Source organism: Apteryx rowi, unplaced genomic scaffold, assembly GCF_003343035.1.
Source record: "Apteryx rowi isolate R43461 unplaced genomic scaffold, aptRow1 scaffold_131, whole genome shotgun sequence".
In the NCBI taxonomy this organism is placed as follows: Eukaryota; Metazoa; Chordata; class Aves; order Apterygiformes; family Apterygidae; genus Apteryx; species Apteryx rowi.
This window is the reverse complement of record NW_020447542.1, coordinates 352,698-375,028: the sequence shown is the minus strand read 5'-3', so window position 1 is coordinate 375,028 and position 22,331 is coordinate 352,698. Positions and strand designations below refer to the sequence as shown.

At 38.2% G+C, this 22,331-nt stretch overlaps 1 protein-coding gene across 1 annotated transcript in view; it reads right to left on the bottom strand.

Moving 5' to 3' along the window:
- LOC112961356 (interleukin-31 receptor subunit alpha-like) overlaps positions 1-21,853 on the bottom strand; it is a 34,984-nt gene extending 13,131 nt beyond the window's left edge. Inside the window, exons 1-11 of the mRNA XM_026056440.1 lie at positions 21,721-21,853; positions 19,143-19,193; positions 18,896-18,946; positions 14,860-14,971; positions 10,379-10,545; positions 9,151-9,290; positions 6,600-6,741; positions 6,357-6,439; positions 3,679-3,889; positions 1,667-1,825; positions 503-625 (exon numbers count right to left, since the gene is read on the bottom strand). Coding sequence (XP_025912225.1) covers positions 503-625; positions 1,667-1,825; positions 3,679-3,889; positions 6,357-6,439; positions 6,600-6,741; positions 9,151-9,290; positions 10,379-10,545; positions 14,860-14,971; positions 18,896-18,946; positions 19,143-19,193; positions 21,721-21,853 — 1,372 coding nt within the window. The remainder of the gene's footprint in view (positions 1-502; positions 626-1,666; positions 1,826-3,678; positions 3,890-6,356; positions 6,440-6,599; positions 6,742-9,150; positions 9,291-10,378; positions 10,546-14,859; positions 14,972-18,895; positions 18,947-19,142; positions 19,194-21,720) is intronic.
- Between the last annotated feature and the right edge of the window lie 478 nt (positions 21,854-22,331).

Genomic DNA, 22,331 nt, shown 5'->3' with positions numbered 1-22,331 from the left:
GCTCCTTCCCTGATTCTAGTTGTCATAAACATAACACAAAGGGTGAAAGAGAAAAGAGAAATCTCATTGAGTAAAGCAACCTGATCTTAAGCAATATCAAAGTAGGCAGAAATTGTGACTGACTTGTTATGGATACTTTCACTGTAATAGTCACACAGCCCTGTTAATTTCAGCTTCCAATGTAAGCCGTCACTGAATTTGAATCAGAAAATCTGACTTCGGTCATAGATAATTTTGAACTATGGGGACTAGTAACTCAGGGACCCTCTTGCTGTTATTTTGGTAATGTCATTTGTAATACTAACATTTCAGTGGCCTGTCAGTAAAGAACAATATCCAGGTCACTCACTTTGCCAGTGCATAACTGCTAGGACCAAAGACAACACTAAACGGAGAATGCTGTTAAGTCACCTGAAAAAGAAACTTCTGGTAGAACTTTTTTATGGCTGCAGATAGGAAATGAGAAGAAATACAAGGGATGAGGTATAAAGGGGAGGAATACCTCCTTCAACTGAGTAAAAGTGGGTCACTCCGAAAGTCTTTTCATGTCTTGTGAAATTTTCACAGTGACACACATCAGATCCATGTACCATTATTTTGTACAACTTATATGGCTGAAAATTGTCTGGAAAACAAATAAACTTACATTAGTGATTACTGAAAATTTATAAGCGAGAAGGAAGGGGAGGAGGGACAACAGCTTGATAGCTTTTCTCTATAATGCTTACTTACTGATCCTCAAAGCATAGTATAAGTTTACAGTGAGTACAGCTTTGTACACTGACTACAAAATACATGCATCTTTCCTCATGGTCTCTAGACCATTCTTGCAAACAATTTCAAAAGTAGAACAAGACATAACACTGGTTTGCTTTTAAAATATGCTGGACCTGCTTATAGTCCTCCCTTGGAAGGTCTGAGCTGCATAATGAAAAGAAGGGAGCTAAAATGTCTGTAGATATCCTAGTTTAAGCATAGATATTCCCCCCTCAGCTAGCATATTTAAAAACATTACAACTAGATGTAATGTGGCAGTGCAGATGTAACAGGAGGACCAAGGAAAATGGTGGATTGATTTGTATAAGCCTGAAGTTAGATGTGTACATAAAAGCCAATCCTGACTGGTCTTTGCAAGAGTCAACTATATGATTTCAGTCTAGATTTTTGAATGACTGTCCTGTAAACTGATCCCTGGCAGCAGCTCTTTGTGCCCAGCTTAGTAAGTAGAATATTGGAGTTGAGAACTATTGTGCTTTGACAGGGACAAACATGGGGATAAGAAGTAATCTAATGGAAAGCCTGTAACAGAGCAGTTTATATTTAAGGCTAAGTTTACCTAAGAGCAGGGGAAACATTTTTATTTTCCTGCTGCTGCATATGGCCAGTAGTGCATAGGTCCCTGTCTGGAGTTGGGGAAGGAGAGGCCTTGTACTGGCAATAGCAGTTTAATTCCATCTCTTGCCCTAATATGACCGGAAGAATCCTGCTGAAGACTGTTCTTTTTATCTGCTAAAAACTGGGTATCATCTCGGTGCAGAAGAAAGATACAAGTTGTACTTATCTGGATCTTCAGTTTGCTCTTAAAAACAGGATGAAAATCCTTTTCTCCCAAAAAATAACCAGAAAAGGAAACGGTGCCTCCATCAATAGATGTTGTTCCTGTTACCTAGTGTGAAATTTCCGGTAGCTGTAGCTATTATTTGCATGCGCATATCCTCTTTACTAGTGCCCCAGTCAACCACAAAACATTTTGGACTGTATTCTGGAGTCCAGGTGACAACTGTATTAGTTCCCTGAGGGTTGACGTTGATTTGGCCAGGCAAGTCTGTGAATGAATATACCGTTATAGATCAATAAGCAGGAAAGCAATGTCTCTTTTGCTCTGACTTTTTTTAAGAATCTTCATTAAGGAGTTACCATGTAGGTGCCCAGTAAGTAAGGTTTACGCTACCATGTCAATAAAACAGATTTAGCACCTGCTACTTTGCAAAGGTCTCTGGAAGATCCTGTGTTGGTTGCTGCCCATGACCTTTAATTCCTCACAATCAGAAAGGGGGAGATGGCTGTTCTAAGCCTCAGGAAGAGGAAGCTTGACATTGCTAAACAACCTTGAACTGCTGTATAGAGAGCAACTGTGAAATAGCTTTTACTTGGGAGAGGAGGAGAGAGGGGTCAACTACAAATTATAGCTATATAATTTTATATTTAATCCTCTTGCTGAAAATACTAAATATTTTAAACATCTTAACATTTTCTAGGGCAGATTATCAAACTAGGAAAGACCTTCTGACTGAAACTAAGCTGGGAGAGGAACAACCTGTCAGTTGTGGTAAGAAAGGAATCTCGTGACAGACAGATACAATTCTCCATTTCATCTCCTATCTGAAAATCAATGTAGTAAAGTAGAATTCAAGAAAAATAGTTGTACTAGATGAGGAAGAATTCTGCATACTACAAATGAATTTATCTTGGGAACACACTTAATGCCTGTATCTTCCCAGTAATTCATCATAGATATAGAGGATCTACACATAAGTAAAAGCATTTGTTTTAACAAATGTCTAGAGAGAGCCATGGAGAACAAGGTGATAGATTCAGTAAACAAGGAGCTGCCAGCTGAATGATGGCTTGGGGTAAGCGTAAGTATTTTATTAGAAGACTGCTAAAGCAGTCAAATGCAAGAAGTGAAATAAATTATTAAGTATTTGCAGGGCAAAGGAGAACAGAATGAGGAGAGTGGGCTAGAAAATTTTGGAAAACCAATTAGTTTCAGCTTTCTGGAGATCAACAATGGTACTTGCACGCTGATTTACTTGTGCGTGCTGTATAGCTCCATTTAAAAAAAAAAAATCTTACCCTAGAAGAAAGAGTTTTTCTTATATTACAATAACTATACCTCAATATTTTTAGAAGATTATAGCAAATGAAACTGGTTTATATATAAACAGAATCATTGTTAAATATTGTTATTGTTGAAATGAAAAACCTGGGTATTTAGGCATCACAAAAGTTTAACATCATCATTTGAATATGATGTGTACCTCCTGCAGTTCCTCCTCCCATGTGCCAGTAGGGGTAGTAATGAAATAAAAGTTGCTTAACTCAAAAACGTAGATTTGCAGATAATTCTGAGAACTTTCCGTTTAAACTACTGACATCTATTTAACTTTGTGCATGCTCCACAAGCCATTCTGACAGGTAAACCTAATACATAGTTGTTTCTCTAGTCTGAGAAAACAAGAAGTTCTGCAAGTAATGTTAAATTGGTTGTCACAGAATCACAGAATGGTTGAGGTTGGAAGGGACCTCTGGAGATCATCTAGTCCAACCCCCCTGCTCAAGCAGGGTCACCTACAGCACGTTGCACAGGATCGCGTCCAGGCGGGTTTTGAATATCTCCAGAGAAGGAGACTCCACTACCTCTCTGGGCAACCTGTTCCAGCGCTCTGTCACCCTCACAGTGAAGTTTTTCCTCATGTTCAGATGGAAAATTGTCTGCTAGTTAATTTCAATAGAAATCCTTTCCTAAGAAACAATATCAATCTCACCATGCAAAAATAGCAGCCTAGTAAATATTCAAGAGAATGCTTGTCCCCACCCCAAAGACTGTCAAGGTAGTCTAAAGATTGCTCATTAAACTTCTCTACTGCTTTAATGAGTAAATGATAAAGTAAGTACCTGTTGCAGAGAAATCTGGGACGACGTAAATGGTTTGTGGAGATTCTCCTGCTTGGTTATAGGCAGAAATATTAATTCTATAATAAGCCATAGAGAGATTTAGAAGAACTTTTTGGTCCTTTAAAATGATGGGTTTTGGTAAATGCCTGCAACTGTTGGGTACTCTTTCTACATTAACGTAGTATCCAAGGACATTCCTGCTTTGTGCTGCCTAAAGAGGAAAAAGATTATCAGTGAGCATTGTTACTATGTCCTATGTAGAAAATCAAGAGCAATGAAGTCATATAAACAAAATGTCACCTTTAATGATGGGAATAAAATCATACTATTTTAATTAGGTTATCAGGAATCAATGAAGCAACTCATTTACTTAAATTAAGAGCATGCTTAAATCCCATTTAAATTTAGAGGATTTAAGCACAGGATTAAGTGTTTTCCTTAATTAGGATCTCAGTTATGTGTATCCAATTAGTAATAACAGCAGTGAGGCAGCTGTAACATTCTGTACATTTCACTGGAACATATCCCTCATAATTAGGAACTTGAAAGTTAATGAGAGGTGTTTAATTGCAGTTTATGCCTCTGAGAATCTTCATCTACTAGACTCTGTTAGGCATCTGGTCTCTTTGAGGATAAATGCTAGTAATTACACTACAACTTTAGAACATGTTATATATCCATTGATACAAATTTTTAACGGTGATTGTCCAATCCTTATTTTAGTGTACTAATCTTCAGGGGCTGGAAAGCGAGGGCATGGAAATTACTGCAGTCTAGATGGAAACTTAACTCTATACATAAAAGTTTGGGCATTCTGCAAGGATTGTTTCTGAGACGGAGCTTTGCTGCTATTTCTTCAGTGACCTTTGCACAAAAAGTAATAGTGGGATGATGACACAAAGCTAGGAGGAAGACTGGGTTATCTTAATGAAGCAATTGGATACCTTTGGAGTAACATAGATGGGATGATATTCAGTAATTCAAAAGGTAAAGACATACATATGGGGATGAATTTTTGCAAAAGCTAKAAGCTCCTGATTTGGAAGTAACAGAACTATTTCCCAGGATAGGGAGGGAAGAATTGGTACCATTATTTGAAGCTCTGGTGAAGCTGCCTGGAGAATAGTGTTATGGTTCTATCACTAGGCTTTGAAAGTGGAAAAGGTTCAGTGAAACTGGAAAAGGTTTCCATGTAAGAGAAATGATTCCTATGATACATGAAATAGAGGGCTTTATTGAGCAAGAAGAAACTAGAAGAATTTAGCCTTTTTAGGTTAGCAAAATGAGACTGGAAAAGGCTAGCACTGTCCTATCTTCCTTAGTCCTGCAGGAGGTCCTGTGTTAATTCCAGCTGTCAAAGTAATGCACACTGCTTGGTAGAGCTGAAGCCAGCTAACTCCTGCCTGTTGGTCCAAACTCAGTAAAGGTTGAACATTAGCAAAATGGAGAAGCTGTGGCTAGTCTCTAACATCTTAAAGGTTTTTTTGTGCTTCAGATCAGCTTAAACAAGTAGGGCAGTGGAGCCCAAGTTTTCTTTTTTCTCCCTGTAACATGTTAATAATTAAGTATACCCCTTCCTTTTAGCCTTTCAATGTTTATTGAAGCCCTCTGGACTTGAACATCATTTAGTGTAACAGGCTAGTACAAGTGTTTTCTTGAATGAAGGTCCTAGCCCTGATCCTATATTTAATATATGTATTTTTAACTAAAGTCCTTGGATGGAGAATAATTTCTTCTTTTAGCTTAACATTTAAACTGACATATACAATCTATTGCTTTATCCCTAAATGAATTATTTACTATTCAGCTTTGCCTTCTTATCAGGAGATAAGGGAATAAGGGGGATATCTCATCCCTATCAGAAGATGAGGTGCTATTTTCTCAGCTAAACAAAAACACAAGGGGTAATTGCAAAACTTTCCCCATCTTCTGATATTTCAAAACTCTGCTAGTCTCTGTCTGTTCTGCCTCTGATATTGAAGTTACCTGCGAATGTAAATGCAAGACTGTCAATTGTCCATTTTTTTACCAAGATAATGGTAAAATGGTTTTCATCTAGTAAAACTGACTGAGGTACAGTAGTCAGTCAGCTGATAATGACACCTGTTGCAGAAGAGGGAATGCTTCTGTTTTGGAGGTTTGGACTTTAAATGTCATTATGGGAAACGGGCAGCTAGATGCTGTTCATGTAAGTCAGTGGCTCTTTTTCCTTCCCGATTAGAATGTATCTCTTCTGAATTTGTAAAGTAGTAGCTTAACTACATGTTTTTCTAAAAAGTTTTGGTCTCTTGAGAATATTGATGCTCCTTAGGAACATGTGAAATGCAGGGTGTTACTTGTATAGGCAAGCTTAATTCTAAGAAACAAACCTGAGACACACCAATTTTTAATGTGAGCTGAAAAGAATCTTTATTCTAGTCAATGATTCAAGTCTAGAAATGGCTGCTTGAATAATTTTTCAAGTTTACAGATTGGTGTAGTTTTTCCTTGCTAGCCTGTATCACTCAAAACACCACCCTACAAATTTAGTGAATCCTGAAGGAACAGTACAATATTCAATGTCTTTTGCTTGTTCAATACAGTCCCAATACAATGTGAAAGTATATTTTTTCCCTGTAAAGTAATGGATTAGTAGCATGGATATAACAGAATGAACCCATACCCAAAGTGAACATTACCTCCCACTTAAGAAGAACACTTCTTCTGCCTGGAGAGATTTCTGTAGTTATATTATATGATAGTGTTGGCTTCTTAGTGAGCTCTGGTAAACATGAAAAAGATGGAGATATGCACTCATATGAGTCAATTTGAGCTTTATTTTTTCAACAGTATCTGACAACCCTCTTTCATATGATACAAAATTTGAAAAGGCTTTTACATTCATGCTTATTCCCAGAACAACAAAACTGTATTTCACTTACTGTGGGGGACCAAAATCTCTCTACTCCAAACACAAACACAGTGATGATCATCCGTGGCTATGCATCTGAGCTGAACAATGTATGAAGACATAACATTTAAGTCTGAAACAGTGATGTTGACAGCATTGCTTTCTGTGGTCACCTGAAAACAAATGATGTTTAATATGTGTGGCAGCAATAAAACATAATCTTATATTAACTGTTTTCTGAGTCAAGGACCAGTCTTATGACTACAACTGAAAGTAGGGGTCCCTATCATCAGAGAGGAATTACTGCACACTTTGTCCAATTCCTTTTTCATTCTTTGAGGGCAGGTTCTCTGATTGTTTTTCCTGAATACATTCTATTTAGCATGTAAGCAGTAGCTTAGACCTAAGCATTGCTTTTAAAAACAGTTAGACATTAAATATACTGAAAAATAATCACTTACTTAACTGAGGTCCTTGCTGGCATTCTGAAGAACAAGATGTCAAGGTTGAATGAAATATTGTGCACGCATGCACACACTCACACACACGCATTCTCTCAAATGTTACAGTATGTCTAAATGGATCCATAAGGCTGATATGAGGGGCATCGCTGGGCTGAATATGTGACTGCTTATGCCTTAGCACCTAGAACTACTGTGTATCTACAACTGATGACAGCATTAGAACTTCAGTGACTGTATAGGGAATGTAGATTGTCTTTGTACAAAGAGATCATCTGTGTCTGAGGAAACCCCTGAGCTGAAAATTGTAGGAAGCAGAGAAAATATCAAAGAACAGTATTGCTATATGATTGCACTATTTTATACTCTTCCCTAGCCATTCATTTTTGGCCACTATCAGAACWGAACATCCTGCATTACCTTTGCTCTGACACGTTCTGTCTGTTCTTATGTTATTGTCAAAAATATTATTGCAAATTAAAATATTTGTTTTAATATTTGCCTGCCAGGAAGTTTTGTTTTCTAAATATATATTTCTTAAAACAAAACAAAAAAACCCAAACCACTATTATGTGGTCAGCTTTTCTCTTTGGTTTTCTGAAATGCTTTGTTTTTTATAAAGGTTGTAATTATCTTTATATATTTTTGTTACTAAAAGTAGTGTGGTTACAATAGAAAAAAACTACGCAATATCACAGAAAGACTCTAAATCTCTTTGACTGTTTTGTAAAAAAGAACAAGCGTGAAGTGAGTTGGATTTAGGATCCCAAGTGTTCTACAGTACATTAATCATGTTCTTGGTAAATGCTTACTGTTGCTCAGCTGTTTTACATCTCCTCTGTGCCTGTATGTCCACACTCACCCTTTTCTTCCAAGCCTATGTGTAAATGCAGCCTATATATATGTGATTATGAAGAGTTCAGCACAAGTTCACAGGATCAGCTGGGATATGGGGGATGATGAATATTCATGATGTGCAGTCTTAGAGTACTCACTCATTTTCAACATTCAGTATGGCTGTCTCTTCTAGTCCTTCATTTTAGTCACTTGAATCCCATATCTCCCTTTTCTCCAGAACTTGTAGTGCACAGTCCCCTCATTTACTGTTCTTAGCTCTCTGTTCCTCCATATGGAGCATATCAGACAGCACATAGCTATCTACTGTACTAACAGGAGGAGAACGCATGAGTATCCGGCTGTCCTAGAACAGTCCAGGATTTGTGTCACTGAACAGAGACTCTTCCAAGGATTGCACATTCTTTGTACTGAGACGAAAACTTTCTTATGTGGAGCTCTTAATAATCCTAAGCAATAATCCTTTTTAAGAGGCTAAACAAAGCAGCAGCCAGCTACAAGAGAAATGAAAGGAGATCACAGGTCTTCTGATATAAGAGGGAAGACCTGTAAAAGAAGCAGAGAGACTCCTGAAAGAGTAGAGATGTTTAAGAAGTGGAAACAGTTGCATTTTAGACCATTTCCTCCCTGGAGTTCTGTCCTGGCTGATGTCTTCATATTCCTCATCCAACTACAGCTAACACAGAGMTTGAATAATATTTTCACTGTTGTACATCCTGTTGTGCATCTGGAACTGATCTTGTATCAACAGCAGATTATGTGCCTTCTTGTCAAAAAAGAAAACTGGTGCAAAACAAAAACACGTAAGGTATGAATTGTTACCTAAAAATCACAGCAGCCTACTCTCTAATCTGTTTGAAAATTTAATGATATCAGCAAAAAGAATAACACTTAATGAAGTGTTATCAAGACTTGCGCTTATATAGCATTTCTGATACCCTTTGTGGATCTTCAACTTTTGCAGTGTTGATGCTTGCAGTGTCTCACTGACTGGTTAATGAACCAGCTGACATAGCATTCTTGTTTTTCTCCTGTATAAAACTATTCATCTTTCTCTCAGTTTAGAATTGATCAGAACAAAACTAACAGGAGGCCTTCATGTGATTCAGCTACAAACTGTGCATATTCTGTGCCACCTTGCTATCTGCATGTTATGTGGGCTCTTCAGTAGCATCCTGTTTATGTTCTGCCATGTGTGCTACGTATTACTGATCTTAGAGTAAGTCACTTCACTTTCTCAAGCAACTGTCATCTGGAAGTACTTACCAACATCCACTGAGTGGATTCTGTAAGTGCTTCTCTGTATCTCAGCTCATATTTTGTAGGAGTTGCAGGCAGGTCCCATTTTATTATCACTTGGTTTGTGATCTGATGAGCATTTATGTTAGATGGTGTCAAGCACTTCTCTAAAATGGGGAACATACAGATGTTATCAATACAAGTGTAGCAGGAAAGCTTTGATAATTATGTCTGTCAGGTGTGTTTTATTGAAAAGAAATTAGAAGACTTGGCTCAGAATACTGAACGCTGAGAGACTTTTAAAAGGCTGGAAATAAATAATTACTAAATCTTTATGGTATCAGCAGAATAGGATTGTTCATCTTGCCTTTCTTTTGTGGATGCTTCTACTGATTTCAGGGAGACCTTCTTTTGTAAACAGATGCTATTCTGAGTAAGCCTGAAAGGCAAAATCAGAATGTCAAGAATACCTATAGTCATGAATTTTAGAAAAATTTCCAGAACTTTTTAATGAGTTCCAACTTGAACAACTGTGTTTAGCTAAATAATTTTGTGTTCAAATACATTTTGTTTTCTCCTCTAATACATGCAAGGTGGCCGGAAGGCCATAGTGATAATTTGCGTCTTACTGGTAGTGCCCTCAAGCAGTGAGAAGCATCATTTTTTCTTGGACTATAATTACTCTGAGAAGGCCAGGTTTTGGGAAGCTCTTGAAGTTATCGCAGTGCTTGGTTACTATAAGGAATCTCTGAATAAACATCTAAAATGAATAGTTTTTTTTTTTTTTAATCTCCTCTGCAGCACTATGTAATGGATGAGTGGCCTTATAAAATGGTCAAAATTTGAAAAGTTTTCTCAAAATGCTCATGTTCTATTACTAGGATTCTTTAAATGCAGGCTACTGAGTCAACCTGCTCTTTGTAAAGCAATAAAGAAGTTCAAAAAACCATCAAAGAAAACACAGGAAACTGGTTTAGTACTATACACGTGTTACTATATATTTTTCTGGATATGACTTCTTTATAGTCTAGCAAGTGATTTAAAGCAAAATCCTTCTGCCATAAAAACTGATAGATTTTTGCTATTGACGTTAGTGAGGATTTCATCCAAGGGAGCCAAACTGTGGCTTAGCTCTCTGAATCAGTAATAAGAACAACTGCATATTGGGAGTTATAATTTGGGAAATARTCTTTAATAAAATTCTATCACTGCATCAGCTAGGGCTGCAGTAATACAAGTTGTGAAGATGCTGTACCTGCTTTGCTTGGTGTAACTGAGATGTTCCTTCCTTTCAAACAGCTCTCATGGGCATAATTCACAGCTATCCAAATAGATGCAGAGCGTTTCATGTAAAGATCCTTTCGTTCTATTTTGATGAAAGGCAATGACGTGTTTCTTTGCAAAAGTTTTGTGATTCTTTCCCTTCAGAGAAAGGGAATCAGAATGAAAAACAAACATTTGATTGGATTATCATATACTGTTTTTTCAAAAAACATCATTATAGCAATTGATAGGTTTCCAAGTAGCTATGTACAACATTCAGCATTTGGAAATCTTGAAGGTCAGCTCTGAGCAGCTTGAAACAGCGAGTGCAATTCTAGCAACYGAGTAATTCTAGCTAATTTATACCTGCAAAAGCCTTGTTGTATGGCAGAGAACTACTAAACTCCTTAAACTTATAAGGTACAGAGAGATACAAGGAAAAATCTGTATAGCCTTCACTGGTGCTTAAACTGGGATGTAAACAGCATTTGGAAGAAATGAAATTAGGTTAGGAATTAATTCATAAAGTCTACAGCTATTTGCCACCTACCACTGAGGCAACTACATTCATTTTGAACAGCAAAGTTTCCCAGTTGCCTAAATATAAATTACCACAAAGGTATGAAAAAACTCTGGTCTTATGAGTTAGGTTCCCCTCTGACTTAAACTCTGATGCTTTGCAGGCAAAGATGTTTAAATGCCACCTAAACTTCTCATCCCTGTAGACTTGCCCTTTGTAATCTACGACGTAATCTACATAGTACAGAAAGTCCAGGAGGTATCTTTGTTTTCATCTACACACAGTGGTTGCTGGTGCCTGTGGTGGCTGGTTGCTGTGTGTTCACAGTTACGACATTCATCTAGGAAGGGAACTCCAGGTTCTTCTCAGCCTGAAGGTTATTAAAAGTTAGGCCTCCCAGACAAATATCCTGTTCTCCAGATTTTACATTTGTAGCCTATACTCCTGTAGGTAGTGCAATACCTAAACTGAAGGTGCCTAAGCAGGTACTCTTCTTACCAACCTGAGTTACTTGCCTTCAAGAGCACTTTTCCACATATGACTGACTCAAAAGAGACTGACTTTGTGTGATCGAACGTGAGTGTTTGGAAGAATATCAAGAATATCAATAATACAAATGTATGCCAATTATACTCTTCCAGGGGTATCTTCAACTGCTTTACCAGTGTCTCATTGTGCAAGTTTAACTGTACTCCACATCAGTATACAGTATCTGCAGTTCTTCAAATACTCCTTTTCCCCGTCAGCAGCCTTGTGAAATGGCTGAAGCTGAGCCAGCAGGAAGGGGCACAGGGCAAGCCTCCCAAGTACGGAATACATTTGTAAGATTGCGGAAGAGTACCTTCAACTCATGGTAACCATACAGTCAAGCTTTTATGTATTAATGATTTTCATAATTGTCATGTGCTTCACAGCAGGCAGTGTAAAGATACTTTGTGCTATGTTGATTCTCAGCCAAACCAATGACTGGCCACATCTTTATCATAAATTCAAACAAACTCAGTGGCCATAAAGTATATTGACTGTCAAGAGCTATTTGGGGCCAGTTAGGCACTTTGATCTGCTTTGGCTAAAACCTTTTACTGCAGGTAGGAGTTCACAGAATCACAGAGTCACTGAGTCTGGAAGGGATCTCTTGAGATCATCTAGTACAACCCTTCTGCTCAAAGCAGGGTCAGCTGGAGTAGTTAAGAGTGAGGAGACAGCTGGTGTAGGGGCCAGTCCTGCATGCACATGCCCTGTCCCCTGATTCCCTTGTATGGAGGCAACCTACCAGTTTCTGGGCTGGCTGAAGCCAGCTGAGCTTTTGGCCTTTTCCTGTCATCTACAGTGCAAGCTGAAATTCTACAAAATGTTCTACATGTATCCAGTAGCTGCAGAAATGTGGTCTTGGAAAGCCCACTATTGGGGGACTCTAATTGAACTAGGATGTGAATGTAAAGAGTGTGTAAATACAGAGGATAATGAATAAACACTTAAAGAGAAGAGGTTTAGCTTTACTGTGTCCTCACCACTCAGCCATGTTTCCTTAAGGAAAAGCCCTTAAACAGCAGGCTGTTCCCATCTGTCTGGTCTCTTCCCTTTCTCTCTCTTTCTCTCTCTCTCTCATTTACCCTCTGCCTCATGCAGGATTTTTCAAGGCTAAAGCTGTGCTAGTTCAGTGTTCTTAGAAAGAAATGGAGTGCATTCTTAATGCTAGGCATAATAATTGCCTACCCACATATTTCAAGTATTAAATGTGCTAATAATGATACAATATTTAATAACTGAAAAAAAAACCACTTGAGGGTTCCATCTATCTTCTGCTTCAGCCTAGCTGTGAATCAGCCATATACTGCAAATATGCAAATATATAAAAATACTGCAAAGCATGATTTTTGAATGCTTGGTTAGAACATCTCTGTAGGAGTGTTCTCTTTAATCCTTTTCTTCCTGACAACTAAATCATAAGGATAAGGAACAATTTCAATTTCAAACTGATGTTCCTTCCAGAAAGCGGTGATGTCCTCTTCTAGGCTTTTGAAGGGGCTTTTCACTTGCTTTATTGTTTCTCTTTTAACCCAATAAAAAGGGAGAAAAGTTTTTGTTTAAGAGCATTGAACTGAAGTTTAGGAGACTGTGGTTCCAGTCCTGTCTCTGCTTTGGGAAAATCGGTATCTCTGTGATGCAGTTGCCTCCCTCTTCACCCACCTTCTCTTCACTCTTTTTCTGCCTTCATAACAGTTCAGAACTCTGCAGTTCACATCATCGACTCTGCAGCTTAGGAACAGCACAGGCTGTGTTTGGCTGGGGACTCCAGGAGCAACAAATGCTTTAGCTGATAGCATCTCTGTAGAAGCAGAGCTGTTTCACAGGTGCTGCTACCATTCCAAGAAATCAGGGCTTTGAAGTCTGAGGAGGCAGGAGAGCAAACACAGGGGGGTACTATTGCAACTAGGCACCTGCTGCTGCATCCAGCGGGAGAATACGGAAGCCGGTGGGGGAGTAAGCACAGCTCTGAGGTGGCTGCTTTGCTGCTCTGCAGTATGCAGAAGATTACCCTGGGGAATTTCCCAGTGTAGTGACATTTCATCAGCATTAGGAGGTGCTCCTAACCACAGCCCTCTTTAATGCAAAGAGCGATGTGTTATGTGGCAAAATAATCAGTAATGAACATCATAATTTGCCAGTGACATACCCCATGAGATGGCCCCAAGACAAAGATTTTGCCTTCTGATCTCAGTTCTCTCTTTTTAAACATACTCTTAATGTCACAGGAGATCCTAAATATGTAGATATAAAATGAGGAAAATCCCTTTTTAAATGCAGGTAGTGAGACAGCAACCTGCTTCATCATTTTAACTAACCAGTGGGCAGATGTTGATTTAATCTGCCAGTCTCTATTTTACCTGGGTTCTTTGCTTTAACCTCCTCAGTTAATGAAGCAACTGAAGATACCCATATTTTAAGGTCATCAATTTGAGGTTAACCCATACAAGTTCATTCCATCTATTAAACGAATATTCAGTAGTTTAGATGTGCAATAAAATACTTCAAAATTTATTTTTCCTATGTGCCACATTTGACATCTCCCTGGATACATGTATTGCATAATATGTAAAGCAAAATGAAAAACAGCTTAACATGGTTTTCACTTGGAATGCATTACAGTGTAAAACATTCCATAAGAGTCAATAGAAGTAGAGAAAAATAATTGGTTAAAGTGATATTTGAAAATAGTATTTCAAACAGATGTGCTGGAGGCATGGCAAGATGTATGGTGCTCTAGCAAATTATCAAAAGAAGAAATCATTGTTTCTCAGATAAGTATGATTTGCTGAGCGTTTTTTACAAGATCTTTTCTGTGATCTCCAGTGAACAGTGAAGAAAACTGCAGGTTTACTGACCTCATTTCCTTCCTCCACAAAATAGCTACTAATTTATTTACACATTTGCTCTGTTATCTTTTCTTTAAGACTGGGAGGGGTGATGGGGGTTTCCGGCTGGTCAAAGCTTAATGAATTGGTGCAAGAGGCAGGTACTCACAGTTGCTACTCATGAAGTCCTCCCATTTTGGTCCTGGGGTGCTTTGCCAGTTGTCCCTCATGAAACTGGGAAGTGGTAAGCCACTCTTCCTCAGATTAGACAAAGTGATTGTTGACTCTATGCACCTATTTCAGAGTTTTCTATAAATCTGTTCCATTCCTTTTTTTTTCTGCATTGTCTACTAACCTAAGTTTTGTTTTGGCACTCTGTGAGCTTTTCAGTCTTTCACCCTCTCTCAGTTTGGAAAGCGCAGCTCTCACCAGATCAACAGCTGGTGATACAACTGTGAGGTCTGAGGAAAGATTTTGACCGTTCTGGTGTAACAACCTACAACACGACGAATATATCAGGACAGAACTCAGGCAGGTCGGAATTATGCCAAACTGCAGTGACAGCTTTTCATTTTCTGAAGTGACGTTTAGACTTACCATTTTAAGTTTACAGTATAAGTAACAGTATTTGGAGCATTGGGTACTGGCAACCAGGTACATGTCAGATCCTCACTTACTTCTTTGTAGCATATCAATTCATTGTCCCAATCTGCAAGATGAAAACATGTGGACTGGAAAAGACCCATCATAGGCAACTATTTGCTATTAACAGGGGCAAGCTGACTACTAGAATCAAAAGACAAACAAATATAAAACAGCCATACCTCTCCTGTAAGAAAATAAATACTAGCTGTATTGTATGTATGACTACTTATGTCAGGTTTACTCTGGGTTTACATTCATTAATGCTTAGAACAAGGGACAGAGACATTTAGAGAGATTAAAGGTTACCAGTCCTAATGTTTCCAAGTAAAACCTAGTTTTCCTAGGTGTATGTAAAAAAGGACAAACTGTCCCGTGTTTTATGGTTCCATTACTGACTATTACATAGTGCTGAAATGTGTGCCATGGTGTTTCCTCAGTTTTGGTGTTGTTACACTTTTGAACCGTTTTTCTCTTGTAATAGTGACACCTTGCTTGCTGCTTGTTTCTGCACTAATTTAAAATTTAAATTGTTTTTTCAACTCTGAATGGAGTTTTTTGTGTATAGAAGATACAGGAAATATTGCTGTGTTCTTTGAGTACAAAATTTGCAGAGACTAATTGTATGTATACAAGGAAGCGTTTCTTGCTTTTGACCCTCTGCTTGGGTGACTTTGAGAAAATGTATTGCCAGGTAATCTGCCTAAAGCAGACGGTAAAATTACTGTGCACCTCTACCTCAGCAGGCTTGCGATTTTTATCTCCCAGCTCTGCTCTCTAGTTTCACACCTTCACCACCTGACAGACTGTGCCTGTCCTACCTTCAGCGGTTCTGCATAGTTCAGTGGGAACTGTGCGGCAGGGCTCAATCGTTTGCTGTTAAGCACAAATTTGTAGATATTTTTCAAAGTACAAGGCCAGAACTGAGGCTATCATAGACCTCACGCACATTGTGAAACCTCTTAGAAATTAATTCTAAGCAAGTAAGTGGAAAAAAAGAGAAGAGAGAGAGACTGCATTTTAATGATATCATGGGCCAATGTGATGTTTCCAAAATTTCCAACCTGCAAGAATTACTGGGGAGTTTTCTTGCAAAGCATTATACCGCTGTAGCTTTAGACTAATCAGCAGCATTAGAGCTGATTGACCAGACTGCAGGATTACTCCAAAACTACCAATATCATCTCTATCTGGAGTTCAGAATAATAGATTATTGCTAAAGAATGACAATATGCTGTTTATACCAGCAGCTTTATACCAACCACATTATGAAGCAGCAGGAGAGTAAGTTTAGAGACAAAATGACTCTTGCTTCTTTTTTGTAAGAAAAAATATATGCTTTTTGCAATTAAACATATATTTTCCAGTGGAAGGGAAATTAAACAATGACACTCCTAAAGAAACTAATCTTTTCATCTCTAGTGTTTAAGCTTATTTCAGTATTTCAGAAATTTTTCATCAGAAACTTTAGTCATAAAATATGACTATATTCCTTTTTGCTTTGTGTCTTACTGCCTGAACTGTTAATTCAGAATTATCAGCCATTATGTCTCTAAGTACCACCCAGACTTTGAAAAAAAGATGCAGAAATAAAATGTAGTGTAGGGTTTTTTTCTCTGTAGAGATGTAGATAAGGATTTTGACATGTACACAATACTTAAGGTGATAAAAATGAATGTTTCCTTATAAGTACAGTCACATTTTCCTTATATCTAATAGGTTTAGCAAGTTACCAATAGGCTTATCGATCTTGAATAAGAAATATTTTTGCTATTTGGAAAGTATAGATGAACACCTCTGGAGATGGTGTTACAACATGACTATGGTTCAGAGATTCATCTAGGATATGAGAGCTAAAAGGGCAATTGTCCTCTTTTCCTGGTTCAGAGCAATTTCTTCTTATAACCTGAGTTATAGAGGATCTTCAGTATTCCTTTCATCTTTCCTATGGCAGCTGTATATTTAAATTAAAAGCTAGTTTGGACAAAAAAGTATGTCAGATGAGTATGGCTCAACCAGTGGTGAAGTTAATAAACAGTCAGACTTCAAGACACCCCCCCCCCATGACACCTCCTTTCTCCTACCAGAGAAATGTGTTTTCCTAATGAATTAATGCATCAGTTGAGGTGTGTGTAGCTTCCTTTTGTGAAGGTGGAGATCAGTTCTTCCTTGTTTCTATGGCAACGTGAACAATTGTTGAATTCTTTTCTTTCCTAGTCCGACCACCAAAGCAAATTTTGGTCACCCACATCCTGGACACTGTCACATCCTCCTCTTCTCTTAATCTGAATCTAGCCTTTCATTTCCTTGGTGTTTCTTTTTTTCTTTTTGGGAAACACCTGGAAATAAAACCTTTTTGGAAATGCTGAAACACTTCACATCAATATGTTTGTAGCATACTGCTGCTGAAACTATTTGCAGCAATAGTTCTGGAGAGACTGGGGAGGGGAAAACAAGTGGAAATATTTTGACCCTTCTAGATTTCTACTAACTTCTTCCCCAGATCATTTCTATTAACTGAGATCCCAGTGGTGACCACAGTACTGCAGACCTGTCTCTATTTATGGACAAGAGGGGCTTGTATGCTTTGAAGAAGCAGAAGGCTTGTGATCCTACCAAAAACCCTGTTGTCTCTATGAGAGAACATTAGAACAGACAGTGTCAAAAGAGTAGATTTTAGGGATGGAAATGGTGTATTAGCTCAGCCAGCCCTCCCCCACCAATATACTATGCTGCATTCTCCAGGTGAGTTTTACATTGCTCATGTGATAATCTTCTTACCATTTTATCCTGGATATAATGAATGCTACACACTGGTTCCTTATTTGTCCTATATTTGTGTATGTTTGTGTGTACATGCACATTCATTTTTATTGTGTTCCTTTTGGTTTTACTGTACTGCTTCCCCTTAAAGAAATTATGTATTATTAGTTTTCCCAAGCCTTAGAATAGTACTAGTCTGGTACCAAGACTGCGCTCTACGAGCTGTGCAAACAAAGCAAAAGCCCCTTTCCCTATTCCAGAGACCTCACAATCCATCTTATTCAGAAAAGAAAAGGAAAAAAAAAAAAGGCCTCATTTTTACACTCTAGAACTTTTTGTTTTCCTTCTCATTTATCTGGTGTTTTCAGCAATGCTTTAGTAGATTTTAGTCTGATGAAGCAAATAGCAAGGAGTGGAAAATTATCCATGGCTAATTTCAGAAAAATACCATCCACTGATGATGTCCCATCCAGTGCCATTACGTATATAAAATCCATCTTCCCTGCTGTGGCTAATAGCAAGTAGGATTTTTCTGCCTATAATAAATTCAGTATGAAGTACATCAGGTGACAACAGCTGCTGTGCAACACCCTCTATCCAAATGTGTTAGACTTTTGCCATTATGTTACCAGTAATTTATCAGTTGAATCTGAAACATAAAAAATTGACAAATATAAACATTACAGCTTTTAGTGTCTTTTGAAATCGTGGTAACTGGTCCCGAGACTATGAATTGCATAAGATACACTCCCGGCTAGCTGATAACCTCCACCTAGCAGCAAGCGCTCTGTTATCATCCAGCCAAATCTGTCCATGCTATGAATTTCTTGGGCTCTTTTTTCCCTCCAGAAATCTGAAAATGTTTCTTTTCAAATCAGATCTCGATTCCTAACATTTGCAGTCAATTAAAAGTGGTCTTAGCAGCTTTAAAAGAGAAGAGCTGAAGTGTTAAGAGAGGCAGGTAGTGGTGTGGGTTTGTGGCGCGGCCACCAGGCGGCCTGTAGGCACAAGAAATACCGACAGTTGTGCCTTCATCCCTGCTGAATGTGCTGGGTCTCTAAACTGACAGAAATTCATTGCTTGTACAGGCTGGATTTCAGCCAAAAAACTATACACCAATATTTCAAATCAAAATTAACCACGAAATCATTTCAGCTGGCTGATTTCTTTCAGCAATGATAGTCATCTTTGCAATTACTTAGTTCTTGCATAAGAATTATTTACCTACCTGGAAGCTGCTTGCAAAATGGGAAGTCCCAGCCTGAGCAGTTGCAAGCATCTGGGGAATAAAAAGGGATAAATTTAATAAGAAAGCTGCAAAAGAAATGGGAAGAAATGTTACAGATTGTTGCTTCTTCTGTTCAGAGAACGTAATTCAGTCATTGTTTTAGTCAGACACGCTTGCCTTGGAGTAACGATAAGATTTTTTTACTATTTATAAACAGTAGTAAATTATGCAGCAAATAAAAACTCACCTGTTTCAAATAAAAAGATAGCAACGAGCAGTGAGAAGTTCTTCATCTTCTCTGAAAAGAAGCATAATGATTACCATCAACATTACACTCTTCAGTCTATTTTTCACACTTCCTCTTCAAACTTCCTATTCATTCCACTACCTATATTATTACTGGCTGAATACAAATAACTTGCTTGTTAGTGACACACTCAGTTCTACTGTGAGGGGCACTCAGGCTCCCAGGTATTAGTTATATTTTTGAAAACCTAACTTAACCTTTTTGAAAAACAGAAACTTCCCCCTTTGCATTGGTAAGAAGTCATGATGAGATTCTTAAAGGTGTCTAAGCTAATCGGCAGTGCAAACCTAATTAAGTTTATTAAGCTTAAGTACTTCAAGCTCTTTTGAAAATCCTAGTCTAAATGTCTATGTGAATTACAGATACTGATATCAATGACAAGTAAGTCAAAGGCATAATATGAATGTTCAGATACTGTAAAAATAATAGCAGTCTTTTCCTGCCCTCCTCCCCCATTCAAAGAAATTTCACCACTGCTAAGACACTGTGCCTTCACATTGTCGGTAGCAATGTTGGAAGCCCTAATGTAGACAAAAACCACCATAGCTGTAATCGGATGTGACTATAAACTCCACACCTATTAAGTCTGGTTAGAGAACATTTAAGATGACTCTGGGCATGGCAGCCGCTAGAACTATTGTAGCTGTTGCTACTGAAACAGTAATGGGAAATTTTTGGAAAATTTCGCTAGTGTAGGAAATTTCCCTTCTGTGCTTAGTTAGCTGCAAGTAAACACTGGATTCAAACCTACCTGCCTACCTAGGCAAATTATTAACTTATCTTGGGAACCATTGCATATTTCAGGTTGAGTACTGAATAGCAAAAAAAAAACAAAAAAAAAAAACAAAAAACCCTCTTTAAAATGAATCACTATCTTAAAGAGAGAGTTACAGGCATGCCTCTGAGCAGTCTGCAGTGGGAGTGGGTGACTAATGCATCAACTATATCTTATCAGTTTTTCTGAAGGGCGCAGTCATGAAATACAAGGGAACAGGGAATTCTACTGACTGCTGCAGTGGGTTTCCTAGTAGTGAGATTGTATGAGTGCGGGAATAAGCTCCAAAATGCTGAAGGGTGGTGGTGGATACAGTGTGTATGGGTCAAAATCCCTCTTATTTGAGTGATCCAAAAATCAGCCTTGGCAACACTTTCCACAAGGAATAACAAGAGGATAGTGTTAATTTATGAGCAGTAAGGCAAAACTGAATGAGAAAATGCAAGTCATATGTGAGAGAGATTTGACAGTGTGGATTTTAAGAGTTACAGACTCAAAGTAATGTAAAAGTCAAGAGATGGAGAAAACTGTATGAACTATATGTATTGATCTGAAGGGATCAGGATAATCAAATTTAAAACAACCTATCCCAAAAGAAAACTGTGTAAGCAAGTCAATGCAACAGCAGGAAACTGGATTCAGCATACATAGAATTATGGCAGAGCATACTGGAGAGAAAAAAACAATCAAATCCAAATTATCTTTGCTGGACCTCTAGGTCTCCATATGAATGCTACTGTCATTAAAAAAAAAAAAGCAGAATACAATTCAACTGTAACAAGTACAGAAAGTACATTGCCAATCAAAATAGTGGAGATGATAGAATCTCAAAAACTGGAATTTATCATAGGAAAGAGTAAGAATACATTTTTAATTATAGCTCTGCTATCAAGTTGCCATAGTAACCTTTTTATGTATAATGAAAGCTGAATTATTATCTTTGAAGTAAATTTTGCATAGAACCACTTTTTCAGATGTTTAATATTTCAGCTCTTTTGCTGTCATGGACTTGTATCAGAATTCAATTGTAAGCACCCTAAGTTTTACTGTTATTCAAACCAGGATAAATTATGCCATCTTCTGTGATGTGCCCAAAAGCACGTAATGACTAGAAGAGATCACCAACTTTGCTTTGTTTGTGATCTAAATGATTTCTGAAACCTAGGCTTAACCATTAATATAAACGTGGTACTGGATTTCTCTCAATGCTTTTCCTCACTTTGTCATTTGCTTATTTAAATTCTGCAGTAAAAGACACTGCAGGCTCTCAGTCTCTCCAGAATGCCACCTTGAAATAAATAGTAGGTTAATGGAAAACCCACAGAATCCTTCTCTGTTCTCTGCCCAACTTCATCTGTTAACTGCTGCCCTGCAGAGGGAAAATAAGTGCCAAAGGCACGCGCTCCCTGGGGGGGAGCCTGCTGCCAGCCCTCTCCTCCTGCTTTATACCAGGGCAGCTCCGTCTCTTGTGCCCTTGCACATCACGGGGAGAAGTGGTCAGGCTTTCATCTCGGGAGCGCCTTTCTGCAGGTGGGCCTCATGCCCAGGAATCCTAATGGAACAGAAAATGTCTGAAATCTTGTTTGCTCAGAGGCTTAAATAAGTCCCAAGACTGTGTGGGTTGTGTAGGACAGCTGGCCTCCTTAAAGCCTGCTCAGCATGCGGTGGGCAGCTGCAGCAGAGCGTAGACTGCAGATCTGTTGCACAGGGAAAGGAATATTGAATTTGTATTTGAAGTCTTACCTTTTCTGATGGGCAGGTAGTTGAGGTCTTCATTTTCTTCTGGTTGAATCTGTGCATATATTTGCTTTAAGTTAGCTTTTTGTTTCTCTGATGGAAAGTTCAGTTTCAGTTGACTACGGTTGATCTGTTTCATGCATATTTTAACAAATTCAGTACATTTTGGCCTATTAATAGGACATGCTAAAGTCCTATGTCTTTCCTCTAAGGAGATAAAGTAGAGCTATACTACTTCCACAAGTTATTTCTTTATGTAACTCTGCTTCCGATAAGCAGGTCTCCAGGTCTGTAAAATATCTGACAGATTCTTATGGGGTGTTTTTGCCAGAGGAATACATAAATATCTGAATTCACGAGCAGTTCTGATATGGTCTTTAAAAAAAATCCCACTCAGCCCTCAGCCACTCCCCTTGAGGGAAATTTGCTGTGATAGGGAAAGTCTCCACCAYACACTCTTTCATTCTCCCTGAGTTCAAGTTACATTGTGAAACAGTCTATCATTCAAACATTTATGTGCTATCTTAATGAAAATCACAGTGTTCACCCTAACACATCCTCTGAGCAGAGACCATCAAAGAGTTTATATATGAGGTCTCCTCTAGAGGTTTAAAAAA